Source organism: Salvelinus namaycush, chromosome 13, assembly GCF_016432855.1.
Source record: "Salvelinus namaycush isolate Seneca chromosome 13, SaNama_1.0, whole genome shotgun sequence".
In the NCBI taxonomy this organism is placed as follows: domain Eukaryota; kingdom Metazoa; phylum Chordata; class Actinopteri; order Salmoniformes; family Salmonidae; genus Salvelinus; species Salvelinus namaycush.
Window position 1 is genome coordinate 46077857 of NC_052319.1, and position 20875 is coordinate 46098731.

A 20875-nucleotide genomic window follows, 5' to 3' on the forward strand; every position below is an offset into this window, starting at 1 on the left:
AGTACTTTCACTGCACTGATGAGTCCCAGACTAGAGGAGGGGGCGTGTACTGTCACTGTTGAGAATCTGTTTCATAAACCGCTCTGAAGCTGTGACCATCGGACAGGAGCTTCAAGATTAGCCCATAAGATACCTACCAATAAGTCTGGAACTATTTTAATTCTAACTTCATAGATATAGATATATATAGAAAAGATCCACCATCGGTCGAACATTTGTGGATTCTTCCTGACTATTGGAGCCATTGAACTTAATTGACAAAGGTGGTAAAACTTTCACTGACCTAATGGCAATGTCATCTTGACCCTGGGAGTTCACATTCGTAAAGAATGAGACTAAAAACAGACAGTCGCTGCGCATCAACTGTTACTATCATGTTCCATATTGCAGACGTGTAATGATTGTTGTTGTGCACTGCTTCAACACACACGTTTGATATTTGTTACTAGTTGTGTCGCAAAATTAACTATCCAATACTTTCCTAACATTGATCACATGGGTTCTGTTCTAAAGTGATGGATTAAAAAATATATATAATATATATATATATATATGTGTGTGTGTATTCCTTTTCAGACGCACTCAGGCAAACTAAACTGTGGGACGAAAATCATTAAGCAGTGTTTCCGCAGGAATGATTTTATGAGCGCAAAGATGGCGGCTTCTTTGCTGAGGATAGGGCGACTTGGCTCTGTCAAGGTAATGAAATGTCATGCACATGGCTAAACACAGTATTATTTGAAGTTCTAACATGCTGTAGTTTTCGAAGAGACCCCTTTAACTAATTGCAACGTAATTTTTCATTTGTGCTGAGAAAAACATGAATCGTGAGCTTGTTTGTATTTCAGCGACATGGCTTGCTAGTTGGCTACAGTACGTTAGCTACTGTAACGTTAGCTAATGGCTAACATTGATTGATTGATAACATGATAAACGTTATCTACAGTAGCTACTTTCATATCAAGTGCATAACTTGAGCCGTTCGATTAGAAGATTTATGATAATTTTTCTATTTTGAATTAGCAAAGTGTTCATAGCAAATATTTTACAGTTGTGTACAAATGCAAAAAGTACTTAATTCGTTTTTTGTGGTATCTGTACTTTACTATTTATATTTTTAATAACTTTTACTTCAGTACATTCCGAAAGGAAATATTGTACTTTTTACTCAATATTTTTTAACCCTGACAACCCAAAGTACTCGTTACATTTTGAATGCTTAGCAGAACAGTAAAAGTGTGAAATTCACCGCTTATCTAGAGAACACGTGGTAATCCCTACTGCCTATGTTCTGGCGGACTCACTAAACATAAATGCATCTTTTGTAAATGTGCCCCTGGCTATCCGTACATTTTTAAAACAAGACAATGGTGCTGTCTGCTTTGCGTAGTAAAATACATGTGCAATTATTCATACTTTTGATACTTAAGTATATTATAAATCAAATACTTTTACTCAGTTAGTATTTTACTGGGTGACTTTCACTTTTACTTGAGTACCTATCTATACTTTTACTCAAGTATGACAATTGGGTACTTTTTCCACCACTGCTATTTTATGTAAGTTGATGACTGCTACCTAGCTCTCAAACTGTAGGTGACATAATCTTCCATCTCTCTACAGTTGTCAGCCATTAGCTTCACCCACGACTGGCTCATGTGAACTACTATCCCAATGCTCTGTTTTAATGTTTAGAAACGTCAATAATCATCAATTGTGATATGGCTTTCGAAACATATTGCTCTTTAATTTTCATCAGCGAGAAAGAATCCTTCAAATAAAGTGACTTTCTGTATCAGTTTTGTACAGATCCATACATCCTTGGGCATAGCTGTGGGAAGAAGCACCCCCTGAAAAATCTGAATGTAATTTTCTTATTTATTTTATGAAACAACATTTCTTTAAAGTTTTTTTTTTTCTCACAAAAGTAGTGCACTGGGGCTTATAGTCCTGTAATAGTGGACTGATAAGCCGTCTGTAGCTGGGACAGCTGCTATTGCTTTGGTGTCTATGGGAGACCCAGTCCGTTTAGTAGAGAGGCAGTTTACCATTGAAATATTTTAGTAAATTCTGATATTCAATTATCCACCATCTTTGCTCCCGAGTGGCGCAGCGGTCTAAGTTACTGCATCTCAGTGCAAGAGACGTCACTACAGTCCCTGGTTAGAATCCAGGCTGTATCACATCCGGCCGTGATTGGGAGTCCCATAGGGCGGCGCACAATTGGCCCAGCATCGTCCGGGTTTGGCCGGTGTAGTCTGTCATTGTAAATAAGAATTTGTTCTTAACTGACTTGCCTAGCTAAATAAAGGTAAAATAAAAAATATATATTTATACATTTGCTGTAGCCAAAGATTATCTATTATATAGCTCAGTTGTGACTTGTGAACTTTGCAGGTGTTACTGATTAATAAACAATGCCATGTTGGTGGGTGGTACCATTTAAAATAAAACCCAGCCCTGAAATGAAACGTAGGCTAAAGAATTTACACGTAATTTCTTAGGAAAAGACACGTCATTGGCATGAATTTGCACAAAGTGGGCAGTTAGGTTTTGTCACTTCAAGCCCAAATATACGCTGAGTGCACAAAACATTAGGAACACTTGCTCATTCCATGACAGACTGAATCCAGGTAAAAGATATGATCCCTACTGGTGTGCGTTTAAACATTGGAAGCATTTTTTTTCTGATACAGATTATTTTGTGTTTCTGGCCTTTAAAATCAAAGCATAGTATGCCTGCAACTCAATTCACTGGTTTTTAAATGGGCAAAATATTTTATTTGGGCCAAATTTGATCAAATTCTGAAATTGCAATAATCGCAATTAACGACAGAAAATCATGCAATTCGGTATTTCAATCTTCTTCTTTTTTTACAGCCCTATTTGCAGTTATATTGTCACTAATTGGTGTGTACTTTGATCAGTGTGTGCAAGCAGAGAGGTGGAGCACTCTGAGTGCTCCTGCAGCTGCGGCCCTATGCACGAAAGCTGGTGGTCCCAAGAAGCCCAAGAAGAGCAGCTCAGCAAGTAAGTTTGGATCAGCATTTAATTTGAACAAAAATACCTCATACAATTACTTGTAGTTTATGATACTTTAGCAGAGGTCAATTCTTGAACATAGTGAAGGTGCTCAAATTGTGCTACAAGTATCATTAAATCAATAAAATGACTCATCATATCCAAATTATACTGACCATTTTCCTTGTATATTTCACAAAGGGACTTAAAGTAGTTGGCGCACAATGACAAACAGTGAAAGAGTTGGCTGTGGACTATCCACAGATTTGATTTAGCTGTAATGCTAGGGTCCAGTTCTTTATTCATCAATTGATCAAGGAGGAAGAGAGAGACCCATTGATGGCAAGACTGATAAAACTCCCCAATGTGGCTCATCTCATTAAAGACCTTCACTAGAGATATGAACACCTAATTTGTCCCGGATGATTTCTATTAGTACTGAGACTTGTGAAACATTTCCATAACCAATCAAGATCACTGCACTGACAATCAGGATTGACATGCACTGCCAGAAAAGGTTGTCCTCGAGAATACATTTTAAAAGCCTTTCAGATGCTGAAGATAAGATTACGTGCAAAAGTAATGGGCAGAAGTTAAGAAGATGTTTTGGAGAAGAACTGAAGATGATCATTTAATATATAAAAAAATAAATAAATAACAAAAGTCAGATTACATGTAAGACATGCTGAAGGGAAGCTCAAGCATCCTGGAGGCCCGTCTTTGTAGCCAAAAGACTGAGGAATCTCCAATTCTGAATCCTCTAGAAGGATTTTATTTCTGCAGGCTGCTTGTACCACAATTTGAGCAAATGTCTCAGCTAGAGGTCGACAGATTAATCGGAATGGCCGATTTAATTAGGGCCGATTTCAAGTTTTCAAAACAATCGGAAATCGGTATTTTTGGACACTCAATCATAATCACTAGTTAACTACACATGGTTGATATTACTAGTTTATCTAGCGTGTCCTGCGTGCATATAATCGATGCCGTGCGCATTCGCGAAACAGGACTGTCGTTGTTCTAACGTGTACCTAACCATAAACATCAATGACTTTCTTAAAATCAATACACAGAAGTATATATTTTTAAACCTGCATATTTAGCAAAAATAAATCCAAGTTAGCAGGCAATATTAACCAGGTGAAATTGTGTCACTTCTCTTGCGTTCATTGCACGCAGAGTCAGGGTATATGCAACCGTTTGGGCCGCCTGGCTGGTTGCGAACTAATTTGCCAGAATTGTACATAATTATGACATAACATTGAAGGTTGTGCAATGTAACAGGAATATTTAGACTTATGGATGCCACCCGTTAGATAAAATACGGAACGGTTCCGTATTTCACTGAAAGAATAAACTTTTTTTTTCTCGAGATGATAGTTTCCGGATTCGACCATATTAATGACCTAAGGCTCGTATTTCTGTGTGTTATTATGTTATAACTAAGTCTATGATTTGATAGAGCAGTCTGACTGAGCGGTGGTAGGCACCAGCATGCTCGTAAGCATTCATTCAAACAGCACTTTCCTGCGTTTTGCCAGCAGCTCGTCACTGTGCTTCAAGCATTGAGCTGTTTATGACTTCAAGCCTATCAACTCCCGAGATTAGGCTGGTGTAACCGATGTGAAATGGCTAGCTAGTTAGCGGGGCGCATAGCGTTTCAAACGTCACTCGCTCTGAGACTTGGAGCAGTTGTTCCCCTTGCTCTGCAAGGGCCGCGGCTTTTGTGGAGCGATGGGTAACGCTGCTTCGAGGGTGGCTGTTGTCGTTGTGTTCCTGGTTCGAGCCCAGGTAGGAGCGAGGAGAGGGACGGAAGCTATACTGTTACACTGGCAATACTAAAGTGCCTATAAGAACATCCAATAGTCAAAGGTATATGAAATACAAATCGTATAGAGAGAAATAGTCCTATAATTCCTATAATAACTACAACCTAAAACTTCTTACCTGGGAATATTAAAGACTCATGTTAAAAGGAACCACCAGCTTTCATATGTTCTCATGTTCTGAGCAAGGAACTTAAACGTTAGCCTTCTTACATGGCACATATTGCACTTTTACTTTCTTCTCCAACAATTTGTTTTTGCATTATTTAAACCAAATTTAACATGTTTCATTATTTATTTGAGGCTAAATTGAGTTGATTGATGTATTATATTAAGGTAAAATAAGTGTTAATTCAGTATTATTGAAATTGTCATTATTACAAATAAATAAAAATAAAAATCAGCCGATTTAATCGGTATCGGCTTTTTTTGGCCCTCCAATAATCGGTATCGGCGTTGAAAAATTATAATCGGTCGACCTCTAGTCTTAGCTAGTTCCACCATTTTCTTTCTATATATAGTGATGATAAAAAATGCTAATTAAGTTTTCCTTCCCCAAGTATCAAAATAAAATGATGTAAATATTTTTTTTGTCCACAGCTTTCACTAATATAATTAGATATTTTTCAAACAATAGTATCCTCTTATAAGTGGAATTTTTCTTGTACTCTATAACAAGAATTGTCAATGAAAGATAGTTTTGGCAAGTTGGGAAGTTGGTTTTGGCACATGCGTACTTAATTATGAAACTATACTTTGATTAAAATGTCATGTTTTTATTATGTTCCTCAATTTATAGTACATTTTCACTTTTTGTGCCCCTTCTTGAAATTTGGCACTTTGTGCCCTTTCTAGTCCAGGCACCATATGTGTCTTGCAAAGGGATATTCTTGAATATTGTCTGGGTGTAGCCATGTTGCGCTGGGTAAATTTCGTCCACATTTAAGGCAAAGTCGGGGCATGTTGGTTTAAATTCCTTTTAGGCTACTTAGAGTATGAATAGAAATTAATACATTTTGTTTGTTCCCCCCCCCGCCCTAGAAAAGTCCCAGGGCAAAACATATTTTGATTTAGAGAAGCTTGTACCACACAGAAAATATGTGGAGTTTCCAAAGAAAGTAATGACACCAGCTGCTGCAGCAAAACTTGCCGCCGCCCCAAAGCCTGTTGAAGCCGCTGCCGCAGAGCCAAAGCCTGTTGAAGCCGCTGCCGCCGCCCCAAAGCCTGTTGAAGCCGCTGCCGCAGAGCCAAAGCCTGTTGAAGCCGCTGCCGCCGCCCCAAAGCCTGTTGAAGCCGCTGCCGCAGAGCCAAAGCCTGTTGAAGCCGCTGCCGCAGAGCCAAAGCCTGTTGAAGCCGCTGCCGCAGAGCCAAAGCCTGTTGAAGCCGCTGCCGCAGAGCCAAAGCCTGTTGAAGCCGCTGCCGCAGAGCCAAAGCCTGTTGAAGCCGCTGCCGCAGAGCCAAAGCCTGTTGAAGCCGCTGCCGCCGCCCCAAAGCCTGTTGAAGCCGCTGCCGCAGAGCCAAAGCCTGTTGAAGCCGCTGCCGCAGAGCCAATTGTTGCCGCGGCTGAAGCTGTTCCGGCCCCCGCTGCAGTCGAAGTCACCCCCGTCGTCGACACAGTCGCCCCCGCAACTGAAGCCATTGTTGAATCCGCCGCTCTTGTAGCCAAAGCCGCCCCCGTTGTTGAAGCCGCTGCATCAGTAGCCAAAGCCGCCCCCGTTGTTGAAGCCGCTGCATCAGTAGCTGAAGCCGCTCCTGTTTCAGCCGAAGCGGCTCCCGTCGTTGAAGCTTCATCAGCAGCCAACGCTCCTGTTGAAGCCAGCCCAGATGCTGCTGCCCCTGCAGAAGCGGTTGCTGAAGCTGCCCCAGTTGAAGCCATAGCAGAAGTTGTGGTTGAATCTGCAACCATTGAAGGTGCGGTTGAAGCCCTCGTGGAAGTTGTAGCAGAGGTTGTGACTGTAGCTGCCCCCATTGAAGCTGTGGCTGAAGCCCTCATTAAAGCTGCAGCAGAGGTTGAAGCTGCCCAAGTTGACGCTGCAGCAGAGGAGCTGATTGCAGAGCCCCCCCCGGCCGAGGCAGAACGGATTGAGGCGCATGAGGGTATACACCCCCCCCCCCCCCCCCCCCTTCTCTCCTCTCTGTGCCCCCCCCCCCCCCCCCCACCCCTTCTCTCCTCTCTGTGGACCCTACTGTTTACCAACAGGCATATTTTCATGTGATGCTTTAACTCTAAGGATAACTTGTAAAGATACCCAATATCACAGAAGCGCTTTTCGTTCTTGCTTTTGCTTTTACAGTGGGCTTATTTACCACACTATATATTTGCTATTTATCCCTCAAAAATGACCACATTTCTACATCGTTGCCGCCGTGTAGACTCAAGCCACACATCCTCTTTCCCCCAAACCCCTTCCTTCTGGGATTCTATGCATTAACTTGTAACCATGCTGCTCTGACCGTCCAACACCCGATGAATGTCTCCTCTGCGCTCTTCAGCAAGGCTTCATCATTTACTCTCTGGTTCATCTGTGATGGTCTGCACTGATCTGCTTGGTTTAGTATCTTTATTTTGCCATGTTTTTCCAGCATTCGCTAGTTCTGACCTGCGCTCTTTCTGCTGCTAGTTTGTTTCTCAACATCTCTGTTTTTCCTTCTGTCACTCGATCATTGTGAATTCTGTTCTTATTTCATTACCTTCTCTGTTCCCTTCACTGAATATTGTTAAAAGAAACATGATCCTCAACGCCCTCAATTTTTAACATTTGTTTTTATAATTTCAACTATTGTTTTGTTACATTATATTTTGGTACGGTTAATGCTAAAGTTACTGTATACTGTCAAAGGTAATGTTAAGGTCATACTAACCAGCGTTTTGGCTAGTCTGTCTCTGGGCAGCTACTGAGTGATAACGTGAAATGAGGTCTGATATTATGATTCTCTGTTTCCTACTCTTCCCTCCTCTCTCAACTTCTCTCACACGTGGTTTCCCTGAGTCGCATGATATCAGTAATCTGTAATTGATCCCCTCACTTCTGTATTTGTTTGGCTCTGTGTAAGATATGACTTTGTAAATGTCAACTTTCCTTCCCCTTGGTAGTCAATGTGCTGAGTTTGCACCTTGGTTGCTGGGTGTGGAATCAAACATGAGTGGGGAAAGAAGTTGTTACATTTTACTGTTAAATGTACATGAATTGGTTATACGCAGGGAGTTTGAATTGGACATCTCAAATATAGAACCCTGCGTCTGCCAAGTGATGCTATGAATTACGCAGATGTGAAGCATAGCATCCCCCCTTCACAGCAACTTATTACCTGTTACCTGTTACCTGACCTTTCTAACTTAATCTTTCCTCTCTTACCCCTGTTGATGCCGTACAGAGTCTACCACTTCTAAGTGCTGTTTTTGTGCATGAGGGTATTAGTCAAAGACGTGATTAGTTTTATCATGTGGTTCAAGCCAAAAGGGGCATAGCCTGCTTGCCGTCTCCGTTCAGATATTGCATTCCACTCCTGTCATTTGCCAAATAGGCTAGCATTTCACAATCTTCAAATATGAATACTGTCATTAATGAGCTCGAGGAGATCATAGGATTTGATCTTGTTTCGATAACCCTCACAGCTATCGTCCAATCAATGTTTATGCAAGTTAGACTGATAGTAAAACGATTTAACTTCGTGACGTCAGTTTTGTTTCTTTCATCTCATCAATGGGACGCAACGGAAGCAAACGTAGCTCTATTGAATCTTGTAGGCTAATAATTTCCGTATCGTTATTTCTTTCATTACAAAGTCCTATCTAGGCACTTAAATTCTAATTCTATGTTGCGCCAAATTTGCGCGCACTCGATGTTACATAACTTTATTATGGGAAATATTCATTTTGTTTCAGACTACCAATCAGGATCTGCGCTGAAAATCTGGCTGCATATTGAACGTTCTGTTGGTGAAAGGCCAGTCGCTTTGGCAAAGGACAGGAGTGGCAAGGAGTGAAATGTCAGCTAAACAGACTGGTACCCAGACTGAAAAGGGGAATTGTTGTAAAATAATATAAAATAATTGTGGTTTTCTTTCATTGGACTCAGTTCAACTGGACCCAATCCAGAAGCTCTTCCTGGATTCGATCCGCGAGTACACCTCAAAGAGTGTGTAAGTTACACAGCTGTTTTTGGCTAGCTTTTCTGTCTTGCTCACAATCATCCCCCTTTGTCATCAAGCGGACATTTTAACCATATTTTCTTCTCTCAGGGCCAGTGGCGGTTTGGTAGATGCAGGCCCTGCGTATGAGAAGAACTTAGCAGAGGAGCTGACTAAACTCCAGCGGCTTTATGGTGGTGGAGAACTCACAGCTTTCCCAGAGTTCAAGTTCACAGGTTAGTAGTTTTATAAAGGTGGCCATGAGCCTTTTTGAAATGCTTTATTAGATTATTCTAGGACCAAGAATATAATGCATTAATATTCTCATTGCACACCATTTTCTCTGTCTCTGTCCAGAGCCCAAGCTGGAGGAAGTGGCCCCCAAGTAAACATCAAGTTTTTTGTTGTTGGTTTTGTTTTGTTTTTACAGCTTTTTCCTGTCCATCTGTTCTATGAATATTGGAAGTCTAAAGATAACTGTATCAAGTTGATGCTAAAATCCTTTTCATTTTCTATGTGGGGGGGTTAGAGCTGATTCCGTATAAATAAAAATTCTCTGACTTAAAGTCTGTATAAGATGCACATGTTGGAGGTCAAGCGTAGGCTGAGCTTTGAGCTGTGAAATATATATGCATTTACATAGGATGATCCAGGAATGTTGGATGGGGGGAATAAACTCTGATCCATATTCTACTTTTGTTGCGGTCTTTCTTTCCAAGTTGATCAATGTCATCCAAGTCATCATTGTAAGTCACATGCAATGCTAAAGTAAGACTACCCATGTTTGTATTGTATAACTGCACATGAGTTACTGAATGCCGATTTGCCTTGAAACCGCAGTTACAGAAAAGTTGTGTTCACATACAGTTGAAGTCAGAAGTTTACATACACCTTAGACAAATAACACACTTTATTTTAAGAATGTGAAATCTCAGAATAATAGACTTATTTCAGCTTTTATTTCTTTCATCACATTCCCAGTGGGTCAGAAGTTCACATACACTCAATTAGTATTTGGTAGCATTGCCTTTAAATTCTTTACCTTGGATCAAACGTTTTGGGTAGCCTTCCACAAACTTCCCACAATAAGTTGGGTGCATTTTGACCCATTCCTCCTGACAGAGCTGGTGTAACAGTCAGGTTTGTAGGCCTCCTTTCTCGCACACACATTTTCAGTTCTGCCCACACATTTTCTATAGGATTGAGGTCTGGGCTTTGTGATGGCCACTCCAATACCTTGACTTTGTTGTCCTTAAGCCATTTTTCCACAACTTTGGAAGTATGCTTGGGGTCATTATCCATTTGGAAGACCCATTTGCGACCAAGCTTTAATTTCCTGACTGATGTCTTGAAATGTTGCTTCAATATATCCACATAATTTTCCTTCTTCATGTGCCATCTATTTTGTGAAGTGCACCAGTCCCTCCTGCAGCAAAGCACACCCACAACATGATGCTGCCACCCCCGTGCTTCACGGTTGGGATGGTGTTCTTCGGCTTGCAAGCGTCCCCCTTTTTCCTCCGATCATAACGATGGTCATTATGACCAAACAGTTCTATTTTTGTTTCATCAGACCAGACCATCAGACTTTTCTCCAAAAAGTACAATCTTTGTCCTCATGTGCAGTTGCAAACCGTAGTCTGGCTTTTTTTTTTGGTGGTTTTGGAGCAGTGGCTTCTTACCTAGCAAAGACTTATAGATGACCTGGAGCCAGTGGTTTTGGCGACGAATATGTAGCGAGGGCCAGCCAACAAGAGCGTACAGGTCTCAGTGGTCGGTAGTATATGGGGCTTTGGTGACAAAACGGATGGCACTGTGGTAGATTGCATCCAATTTGCTGAGTAGAGAGTTGGAGGCTATTTTGTAAATGACATCACCGAAGTCAAGGATCAGTAGGATAGTCAGTTTTACGAGGGTATGTTTGGCAGCATGAGTGAAGGATGCTTTGTTGAGAAATAGGAAGCCGATTCTAGATTTAATTTTGGATTGGAGATGCTTAATGTGAGCCTGGAAGGAGAGTTTACAGTCTAACCAGACACCTAGGTATTTGTAGTTGTCCACATGTCAGAACCGTCCAGAGTAGTGATGCTTGACGGGCGGGCGGGTGCGGGCAGCAATCGGTTGAAGAGCATGCATTTAGTTTTACTAGCATTTAAGAACAGTTGGAGGCCACGGAAGGAGTGTTGTATGGCATTGAAGCTCGTTGGAAGGTTTGTTAACAGTGTCCAAAACGTATATAAGGACTCCCATATCGTCGGGAAACGCAGTCAACTCTCTTTCTGATGTCCTGCACAAGCTAAATGACTCTGAATGAACTATATTATAGGAGATTTAAACTGGGACATGTTTACATCTGTATCGAACTCATTTAAAGAACTGCGTGACGCTGAATCTCACGCAATTAATTAATGCGCATACAAGATCGAATCCAAGAGCACCTAACAAATCAACGCTATTGGACATTGTTCTAACGAATACCCCTCGCAAGTATCGACTGGGATATTATGTAATGATGTCAGTGATCGCTGTGCAATTGCTTGTGTTAGAAATACAAAAATGACCAAAGCCAAACCCCGTTATATTTTTAAAAGGCATTTAGACAGTTCTTACATTATCTCTACCAATTGACAGATGTTAACACTGCCTGGGACTATTCTTATATGAAATGTGTCCATTTGTGATAAGAATGCCCCTGTGAAGAAATTTGGAATAAGTGGAAGGGACAATCCCTGGTTTTCAGATAACTTGGCAGAATTAATGAATTCGGCTCAAGCTAGACATACACATGCTCCTGTTGACTGGACCTCCTTCAGAGCGCTAAGAAACAAATGTACAAGATTGATCAGGAAGTCCAAATCAGATTTCTATCTAAATGCAGTCACAGAGAACCTAAACAACTCTTAACAAGTTCTGGAAGCTAATCAAATCAGATGACTATTTAAATACAGTCACAGAGAACCTAAAGAACCCTACCATGTTCTGGAAGCTAATCAAATCAGATGACTATTTAAATACAGTCACAGAGAACCTAAAGAACCCTACCATGTTCTGGAAGCTAATCAAATCAGATGACTATTTAAATACAGTCACAGAGAACCTAAAGAACCCTACTGTCACGTTCGTTCTCCTCGTCTGAGGAGGTGCATGGATCGGACCAATACGCAGAGTGATATGAGTACATCTTATTTTATTAGAGATGAAGACGAAACGAACAATATACAAACTAATACACAAAACCACGAACGTGAAGCTACAAACGAAAGTGCACACACAGCTACTAACGTTAGACATAGACAATTACCCACAAACACCTAAAGCCCATGGCTGCCTTAAATATGGCTCCCAATCAGAGACAACAATAAACAGCTGTCTCTGATTGAGAACCAAACCAGGCAACCATAGACTTTCCTAAACACCTACACTGAACACAACCCCATACATACTACAAAACCCCCTAAACAATACACACACCCTAAACTAGACAAAACACACAAACATCCCCCATGTCACACCCTGACCTAACTAAACTAATAAAGAAAATCAATATAACAAAGGCCAGGGTGTGACACCTACCATGTTCTGGAAGCTAATCAAATCAGTGTCAGGTTCTAATGTATCCTCTGGCCTTCCTGACCATTTAATGATGGATTCTAATGAAGTGAAGGATAAAGCCCATATTGTAGGGGTTTTTAACAAGCTCTTCATATCTGCTGGTTCAGTTTTTGATAATGTTGGGGCCCAGGCCTCTAATGTAAGCTCTGTTACAGTCAACTATGATATAGGCCCTCATGTGAACCATTTTAACTTTTGAGCCTGTTTCTTATGCAGAGGTCTATAAAGCACTAAAGGCAATAGACAGTAAAAAGTCTGCAGGTCCAGACAACCTAGATCCCTACCTCTTAAAGATAGCAGCTGGTATTATGCCTGAACCTGTTTCTCACATTTGCAACTTGAGTCTCTTGACCAATTCCATATCCAGCATTTAGAAATCAGCTTTTGTCCTCCCATTGCTAAAGGGTGAAAGTCCCACAGATGTTTAAACATTTTTTTAACCAGTATTTAACTAGGCAAGTCAGTTAAGAACAAATCCTTATTTACAATGACGGCCTACCAAAAGACCTCCTGCGGGGACGGGGGCTGGGATTAAAACCCACATCACCACAAGAGAGACACCACAACACTACATTAAAAGAGACCTAAGCCAACAACATAGCATGGCAGCAACACAGGACAACACAACATGGTAGCAACACCACATGACAACAACATGGTAGGAACACAACATGGCAGCAACACGACATGGTAGCAGCACAAACATTGTACAAATATTATTGGGCACAGACAACAGCACAAAGACAATAAGGTAGAGACAACAATACATCAAATGAAGCAGCCACAACTGTCAGTAAGAGTGTCCATGAATGAAGACTCTTTGAATAAAGAGATAGATATAAAACTGTCCAGTTTGAGTGTTTTTTGCAGCTCGTTCCAGTCGCTAGCTGCAGCGAACTGAAAAGAGGAGCGACCCAGGGATGTGTGTGCTTTGGGGACCTTTAACAGAATGTGACTGGCAGAACGGGTGTTGTATGTGGAGGATGAGGGCTGCAGTAGGTATCTCATATAGAGGGAAGTGGGTGTTATAAATAAGCATCAACCAGTGGGTCTTCTGATGGGTATACAGAGATGACCAGTTAACAGAGGAGTATAGAGTGCAGTGATGTGTCCTATAAGGAGCATTGGTGGCAAATCTGATGGCCGAATGGTAAAGAACATCTAGCCACTCGAGAGCACCCTTACCTGCCGATCTATAAATTACGTCTCCGTAATCTAGCATGGGTAGGATGGTCATCTGAATCAGGGTTAGTTTGGCAGCTGGGGTGAAAGAGGAGCGATTACGATAGAGGAAACCAAGTCTAGATTTAACCTTAGCCTGCAGCTTTGATATGTGCTGAGAGAAGGACAGTGTAACGTCTAGCCATACTCCCAAGTACTTGTATGAGGTGACTACCTCAAGCTCTAAACCCTCAGAGGTATTAATCACACTGGTGATCTTTATTTTGGAGGTGTTCAGAACAAGTTCAGAGAAAGCTTGTTGGACACTAAGAAAGCTTTGTTGTAGAGCGTTTAACACAAAATCCGGGGAGGGGCTATCTGAGTATAAGACTATTGTCTGCATATAAATGGATTAGAGAGCTTCCTACTGCCTGAGCTATGTTGTTAATGTATATTTTTGAAGAGCGTGGGGTCTAGGATCGAGCCTTGGGGTACTCCCTTGGTGACAGGCAATGGCTGAGACAGCAGATGTTCTGACTTTATACACTGCACTGTTTGAGAGAGGTAGCAAACCAGGCCAAAGACTCTTCAGAGACACCAATACTCCTTAATCGGCTCATAAGAATGGAATGGTCTACCGTATCAAAAGCTTTGGCCAAGTCGAGAAAAATAGCAGCACAACATTGCTTAGAATCAAGAGCAATGGTGACATAATTTAGGACCTTTTTAAGGTTGCAGTGACACATTAATAAACCTGAGTGAAACCAGATTGCATACCAGAGAGAATACTATAGACATGAAGAAAGCCAGTCAGTTGATTATTGACAAGTTTTTCCAACACTTTTGATAAACAGGGCAAAATAGAAATAGGCCTATAACAGTTAGGATCAGCTTGATCTCCCCCTTTTAAATAAAGGACGCACCGTGGCTGCCTTCCAAGCAATGGGAACCTCCCCAGAGAGGAGAGACAGGTTAAAAAGGTCAGAGATAGGCTTGGCAATGATGGGGGCGGTTCCCATTGCTTGGAAGGCAGTCACAGTGCGTCCTTTATTTAAAAGGGGGAGAAAGGATCTAAACCATCTGACCCAGATGTTTTTGGGGGGTCAAGTTTAAGGAACTCCTTTAGCACCTCAGATTCAGTGACTGCCTGCAGGGAGAAACGTTGTAGCGGGGCATAGAAAAAGCGTGAGGAGCATCGGGGCTAGTCGCATTAGAAGGGGTGGGATATGAGGAAATGTTGGACTGGCAATGAGGCATGGCTGAGTCAAGTAGGAATCCTGACTCAATGAAGTGGTGATTAAAGAGCTCAGCCATGTGCTCCTTGTCAGTAACAACCACCTCATCAAAATTAAGGGACATGGGCAATTGTGAGGACAAGGGTTTATCCTCCAGGTCTTTAACCGTTTCCCAGAACTTCTTGGGGTTAGACCCACAGAGAGAGAACTGCTCCTTAAAGTAAATAACATTGGCCTTCCTTCTCATTTGCCTGAACGTGAGCCAGTCAGCCTGAGAATAACGTGTGCCGAGCCTTTCGCCAAATGGAATTTTTGAGGTGGCGTAACTCTGCCAGGTCACGGTCGAACCAGGGGGTGAACCTGTTTTTCAGTTTCATTTTCTTTATGGGGGCGTGTTTCTTAACAATACCACTGAAAATATAAAAAAGAAGGTCCAAGCATCTTTGACAGAGGGGGATCAAGCTGATTCTATACCAATTTACAGAGGCCAGGTCAGGAAGGAAGGCTTGCTCAAAGTTTTTTAGCAAGCATCTATGACAAATCAGGACAGGTCATTTCACTAAGCAGCCATTACGAACACAGGCTTAAAACAGTGATCACTAAGGTCATTCCAGAAGACACCAGACTATTACCTATTATGATTATTTTTCAGGATAACATCAAGGAGAGTAGCCTTTTCTGGGTGTTTGAAGTCATACCTTGTGGGATTGGTAATAATCTGAGAAAAGATTTAGGAAGTTCCATTGCTTTAGGACTTGGTCAGGTGGTTTAAGCATGTCCCAGTTTAGGTCACCTAGCAGGACAAATTCAGACTTAGTGTAAGGGGCCAGAAGAGAGCTTAGGGCAGGTAGGGTAGGGTACAGGCCGGTGCTGAAGGTTGACGATAACACCCAGCAACAGTCAACAAAGAGTTATTTGAAAGTGTAATGCTTAAAACCAGCAAATCAAATTGTTTAGGGACAGACTGGGTGGGGACAACCGAGCACTGAAGGTGTTCCTTGGTAAAGAATGTCACTCCACCACCTTAGGAAGATCTCTCTTGCCCGAAAAAGGTTATAACCAGAAAGGTTAACATTAGTGTTCAAAACACTCTTTCCTAACTCAGTAATGACCAAGACATCTGGATTGGAGATGTGAACCCACACTTTCAATTGATCAATTTTAGTTAAGATTCTAGTGTTAACGTGCTGAAAGCCAGGCTTTTGCGAGAGCAGAAATCAGTGAAACAGATATCAGAGCACAAGTCCCGGTACCTCCCGGTACCTCCCGGGTGGCGCAGTGGTCTAGGGCACTGCATCGCAGTGCTAGCTGCGCCACCAGAGTCTCTGGGTTCGCGCCCAGGCTGGGCTGGGTTCGCGCCCAGGCTCTGTCGCAGCCGGCCGCAACCGGGAGGTCCGTGGAGCGACGCACAATTGGCATAGCGTCGTCCGGGTTAGGGAGGGTTTGGCCGGTAGGGATATCCTTGTCTCAGTATGTAAAATGTAATAAAATATATGCACTCTACTGTAAGTCGCTCTGGATAAGAGCGTCTGCTAAATGACTAAAATGTAATGTAAATGTAAGTCAGAATTGGGGCTAGCAACAGTAGATGGGCCAGGGTGTACATGCACATTTCCAGATATCATCAGCAGTAATACAATCAGGGCACGGCAGAGGACAGGGAGAGCTCTGCGGTGTTGAATTTTTTTATGACATTTGAATGTGCATCAGATGGCAACAAGATCATATTGTACAGCAATTTCATTAGGTAACATGAATACAAAGCCGGCGAGTGGTGGTCAGAATAGGAATGGAGGCCAAGAGTCTGTGTAACCAATAGAGAGTCAGAGTCCCAAGTGTGGGAACAAACAGTCTGTTCCACAGTTGGGTAAACAAGCAAGTTCGTAGTCAACAAAGCATGCAGGAGTCATGAGGCAAATAGCATAAAGGCAAATAGCATAAAGCACAATAAAAAATAAAAAAGACTTGGGGCTAGCCATTGTAAGTTCAAAGAGTCACCTACCCCATCAAGATAACTTGAGAGAGTAGCTTTCATACATGAAGGGCACTTTTCGGCATTTGCTGTATGATCGATGAGAATCTCCATATTGCAAATGTACGATCCCTTACTAGACGTCCGTTAATGTTTTCAAAATTTGCCGACGGCGGCGGGCCGTGCACCGGGGCCAGATCTTCCGGGAAGTCATCGAACGAAGTCTCTCGGACATTCGGTTTCCGTTTTATAACATTTTCTAATTTTGTTCATTTTTCCGCTGTCCCGGTAAATTCCACCAGATGGCGAATGGAATCTTATTGCAAATGTACAAAACATCACCAATCACGACATGGCCCTTTCTCCTAAAGGGAAAAGACTTTGAAGACGAAACTTGGTGAGCAAAGGTTTGGACTAATGGGCTGTTAGCCCAGAAACAAGATGGCGTCGAGGCCTCAACGCTTTTTGAGTTAAGGCCACTTTTCTGGGATTAAAGGTCAAAAATGAAAATAGAGCGCTAAATTGACCGCTTCACGTCAAAGTACATGAACCTACTGTGTCAGGAAAAAAAGAACCAGCCATTTATCTATCGTAATTTAAGAGAAATTGTACAATGTACAATAGGTGATGGTCAAAGAAATGTGTTTCTTTTTCCAAAAAAAGTTACATTGGACATTACATTTGCAATAAGATTCAACAGTGAAAATGGATGGAATGTGGATGGACCATTGTGGATGGACCATTTCAGTTTGTCTGTGATGTGTACGCCGAGGACCTTAAAACTTTCCACCTTCTCCACTACTGTCCCTTCAATGTGGCTAGGGGGGTGCTCCCTCTGCTGTTTCCTGAAGTCCACGATCATCTCCTTTGTTTTGTTGACGTTGAGTGTGAGGTTGTTTTCCTGACACCACACTCCGAGTGCCCTCACCTCCTCCCTGTAGGCTATCTCGTCGTTGTTGGTAATCAAGCCCACTATTGTTGTCGTCTGCAAACATGATGATTGACATGGGGGCGTGCATGGCCACGCAGTCATGGGTGAACAGGGAGTACAGGAGGGGGCTGAGCATGCACCCTTGTGGGGCCCCAGTGTTGAGGATCAGCGAAGTGGAGATGTTGTTTCCTACCTTCTCCACCTGGGGGCGGCCCGTCAGAAAGTCCAGGATCCAATTGCACAGGGCGGGGTTGAGAGCCAGGGCCTCTAGCTTAATGATACGCTTGGAGGGTACTATGGTGTTAAATGCTGAGCTGTAGTCAATGAACAGCATTCTTTTTTTAAATTTTTATTTGACCTTAATTTAACTAGGCAAGTCGCTACCTGCCGCCCATGCTCTGAGGACGCCGCTAGGGATGCCGTCTGGGCCGGCAGCCTTGCGAGGGTTAACACTTTCAAATGTCTTACTCATGTCGGCCACGGGGGGGGGGGGGGGGGGGGGGGGTTTGGGGGCGCAGTCCTTGTTATCGAGCCACGACAGTGGCACTGTATTATCCTCAAAGCAGGCAAAGACGGTGTTTAGTTTGTCTGGAAGCGAGACGTCAGTGTCCGTGACTGGACTGGTTTTCATTTTTGTAGTCTGTGATTTTCTGTAGACCCTGCCACATACGTCTTGTGTCTGAGCTGTTGAATTGCGACTCCACTTTGTCCCTATACCGACATTTCACTTGTTTGATTGCCTTGCGGAGGGTATAACTACACTGTTTATAATCGGCCATATTTGTCACGTGTGCTCCCTCTCTGGTCTCTAGGTCACCAGGCTGCTCGTTATGGCGCACACCTGTCACCAGCGTTACGCGCATAATGACACTCACCAGGATTCCATCACCTCTTTGATTACCTGCCCTTTATATGTCACTCCTTTTAGTTTCTTCCCCAGTCGTCACTGTTTCTGTGTCTGTGTCATGTTGGTGCGCTGTTCGTGTTTCTTGTTGTGTTCATTTATTTATTAAATGTATTCACTCCCTGAACTTGCTTCCCGACTCTCAGCGTACAATGTTACACTATTCCCAGTCCTCTTTCCATGGTTAAATGCAGTGGTTCGCGCTTTCAGTTTTGCGCGAATGCCGCACTCCATCCACGGTTTCTGATTAGGGTAGGTTTTAATAGTCACAGTGGGTACAACATCTCCAATGCACTTCCTTATAAACTCACTCATCGAATCAGCGTATAGATCAATGTTATTCTCTGAGGTTGCCTGGAAAATTTCCCAGTCCGCGTGATCAAAATAATCTTGAAGCGTGTATTCCGATTGGTCAGACCAGCTTTGAAGGGTTCTAGTCATGGGTATATCTTGTTTGAGTTTCTGCCTATAAGACGGTAGGAGCAAGATGGAGTCGTGGTCTGATTTGCCGAAGGGAGGGCCTTGTATGTGTCGTGGAAGTTAGAGGAGCAGTGATCGAGTGTTGCAATCAATATGCTGATAGAATTTAGATAGCCTTCTTCTCAAATTTGCTTTGTTAAAATCCCCAGCTACAATAAATGCAGCCTCAGGATATATGGTTTCAAGTTTAAATAGAGTCCAGTGAAGTTCCTTGAGGGCCGTCGTGGTGTCTGCTTGAGGGGGTACATACACAGCTGTGACGATAACTGACAAGAATTCTCATGGGAGATAATATGGCCAGCATTTGATTTGAAAGAATTCTAGGTCGGGTGAGCAGAAGGACTTGAGTTCCTGTATGTTGTTATGATTACACCATGAGCCATTAATCATGAAGCACACACCCCCGCCCTTCTTCTTCCCAGAGAGGTGTTTCTCTGTCAGCTCGATGCATGAAGAAGCCCGGTGGCTGAACCGACTCCAACAACGTATCCCAAGAGAGCCATGTTTCCATGAAACAGAGAATGTTACAATCTCTGATGTCTCTCTGGAAGGCAACCCTTGCTCTAATTTTGTCTACCTTGTCAAGAGACTGGACATTGGCGAGTAGTATACTCGTAAGCGGTGGGAGATGTGCACGCCTACGGAGCCTGACCAGGAGGCCGCTCCGTCTGCCTCTTCTGCAGCGTTGTTGTTTTGGGTCGGCCTCTGGGATTAGATCCACTGTACTGGGTGGTGATTCGAACAAAAGATCCGCTTTAGGAAAGCCGTATTCCTGGTCATAATGTTGGTAAGTTGACGTCACTCTTATGTCCAATAGTTCTTCCCGGCTGTATGTAATAACACTTAAGATTTTCTGGGCTAACAATGTAAGAAACAAAACATAAAAAATCAAAATACTGCATAGTTTCTGGACCTCACTTTATATGTGCAGAAAGCTACATTTATGTGTTAATCTATAAAGCCCTTTTTGGTAAACTCCCTCTTTACCTCTGTAGTCTGGTCTTCACCACCAGCAGTTACCATACCCGGTCTGCTAGGTGGTTGCTACTTGTCCCCAGGACATTTACAGTAAAACTCTGAAGGTCATGTGCAGGCAGGTATGTTAAAGTGGAATTACCAGACACAGCAACAGACACTGGAGCTATTTTACATCTATGAATGTGTACATAAAATTGAAGAATGAGTGAAATCATTAGGTGCTTTATGCAACTCCATGACATTTTCATGAAGGAGTTGCCAACTGAGGTATCGGTATTTAAAGTATCGGTTTTCACACTATGTATGTGTTTAATAAAATATTGATTAAAATGACTAGATGGTAAGGATATTGCTGCTTGTGATTCTCTGATCCACCTCTACGCAGACGACACCATTCTGTATACTTCTGGCCCTACTTTGGACACCGTGTTAAAAAACCTCCAGACGAGCTTCAATGCCATTCAACTCTCCTTCCGTGGCCTCTAACTGCTCTTAAATGCAAGTAAAACTAAATGCATGCTATTCAACTGATTGCTGCACGCACCTGCCTGCCCGTCCAGCATCACTACTCTGGACGGTTCTGACTTAGAATATGTGGACAACTACAAATACCTAGTTGTCTGG

General features: G+C 42.6%; 1 protein-coding gene across 2 annotated transcripts; it reads left to right on the plus strand.

The window, feature by feature from the left end:
* The first annotated feature begins 100 nt into the window (after positions 1 to 100).
* On the plus strand, positions 101 to 9671 carry LOC120058572 (skin secretory protein xP2-like). 2 transcript variants are annotated; one of them, XM_039007361.1, is made up of 8 exons: positions 101 to 263; positions 577 to 699; positions 1800 to 1865; positions 2928 to 3030; positions 5889 to 6944; positions 8927 to 8990; positions 9090 to 9214; positions 9336 to 9671. In XM_039007361.1, the coding sequence occupies exons 2-8, from the start codon at positions 643 to 645 to the stop codon at positions 9365 to 9367; spliced, it is 1503 nt and encodes a 500-aa protein (XP_038863289.1). In that variant the 5' UTR covers positions 101 to 263; positions 577 to 642; the 3' UTR covers positions 9368 to 9671. The 2 variants fall into 2 exon arrangements, with proteins under 2 accessions (XP_038863289.1, XP_038863291.1); XM_039007363.1 differs by lacking the exon at positions 1800 to 1865 and having other exon boundaries at positions 105 to 263.
* Positions 9672 to 20875: the final 11204 nt, after the last annotated feature.

Bases quoted from the DNA above. Each gene is read 5' to 3' on its own strand.
- LOC120058572 (XM_039007361.1), top strand. From the start codon at position 643: ATGAGCGCAAAGATGGCGGCTTCTTTGCTGAGGATAGGGCGACTTGGC. The intron at 700-1,799 runs GTAATGAAATGT...TTTCTGTATCAG, and splicing joins GGCGACTTGGCTCTGTCAAG to TTTTGTACAGATCCATACAT. The intron at 1,866-2,927 runs GTAATTTTCTTA...TACTTTGATCAG, and splicing joins ACCCCCTGAAAAATCTGAAT to TGTGTGCAAGCAGAGAGGTG.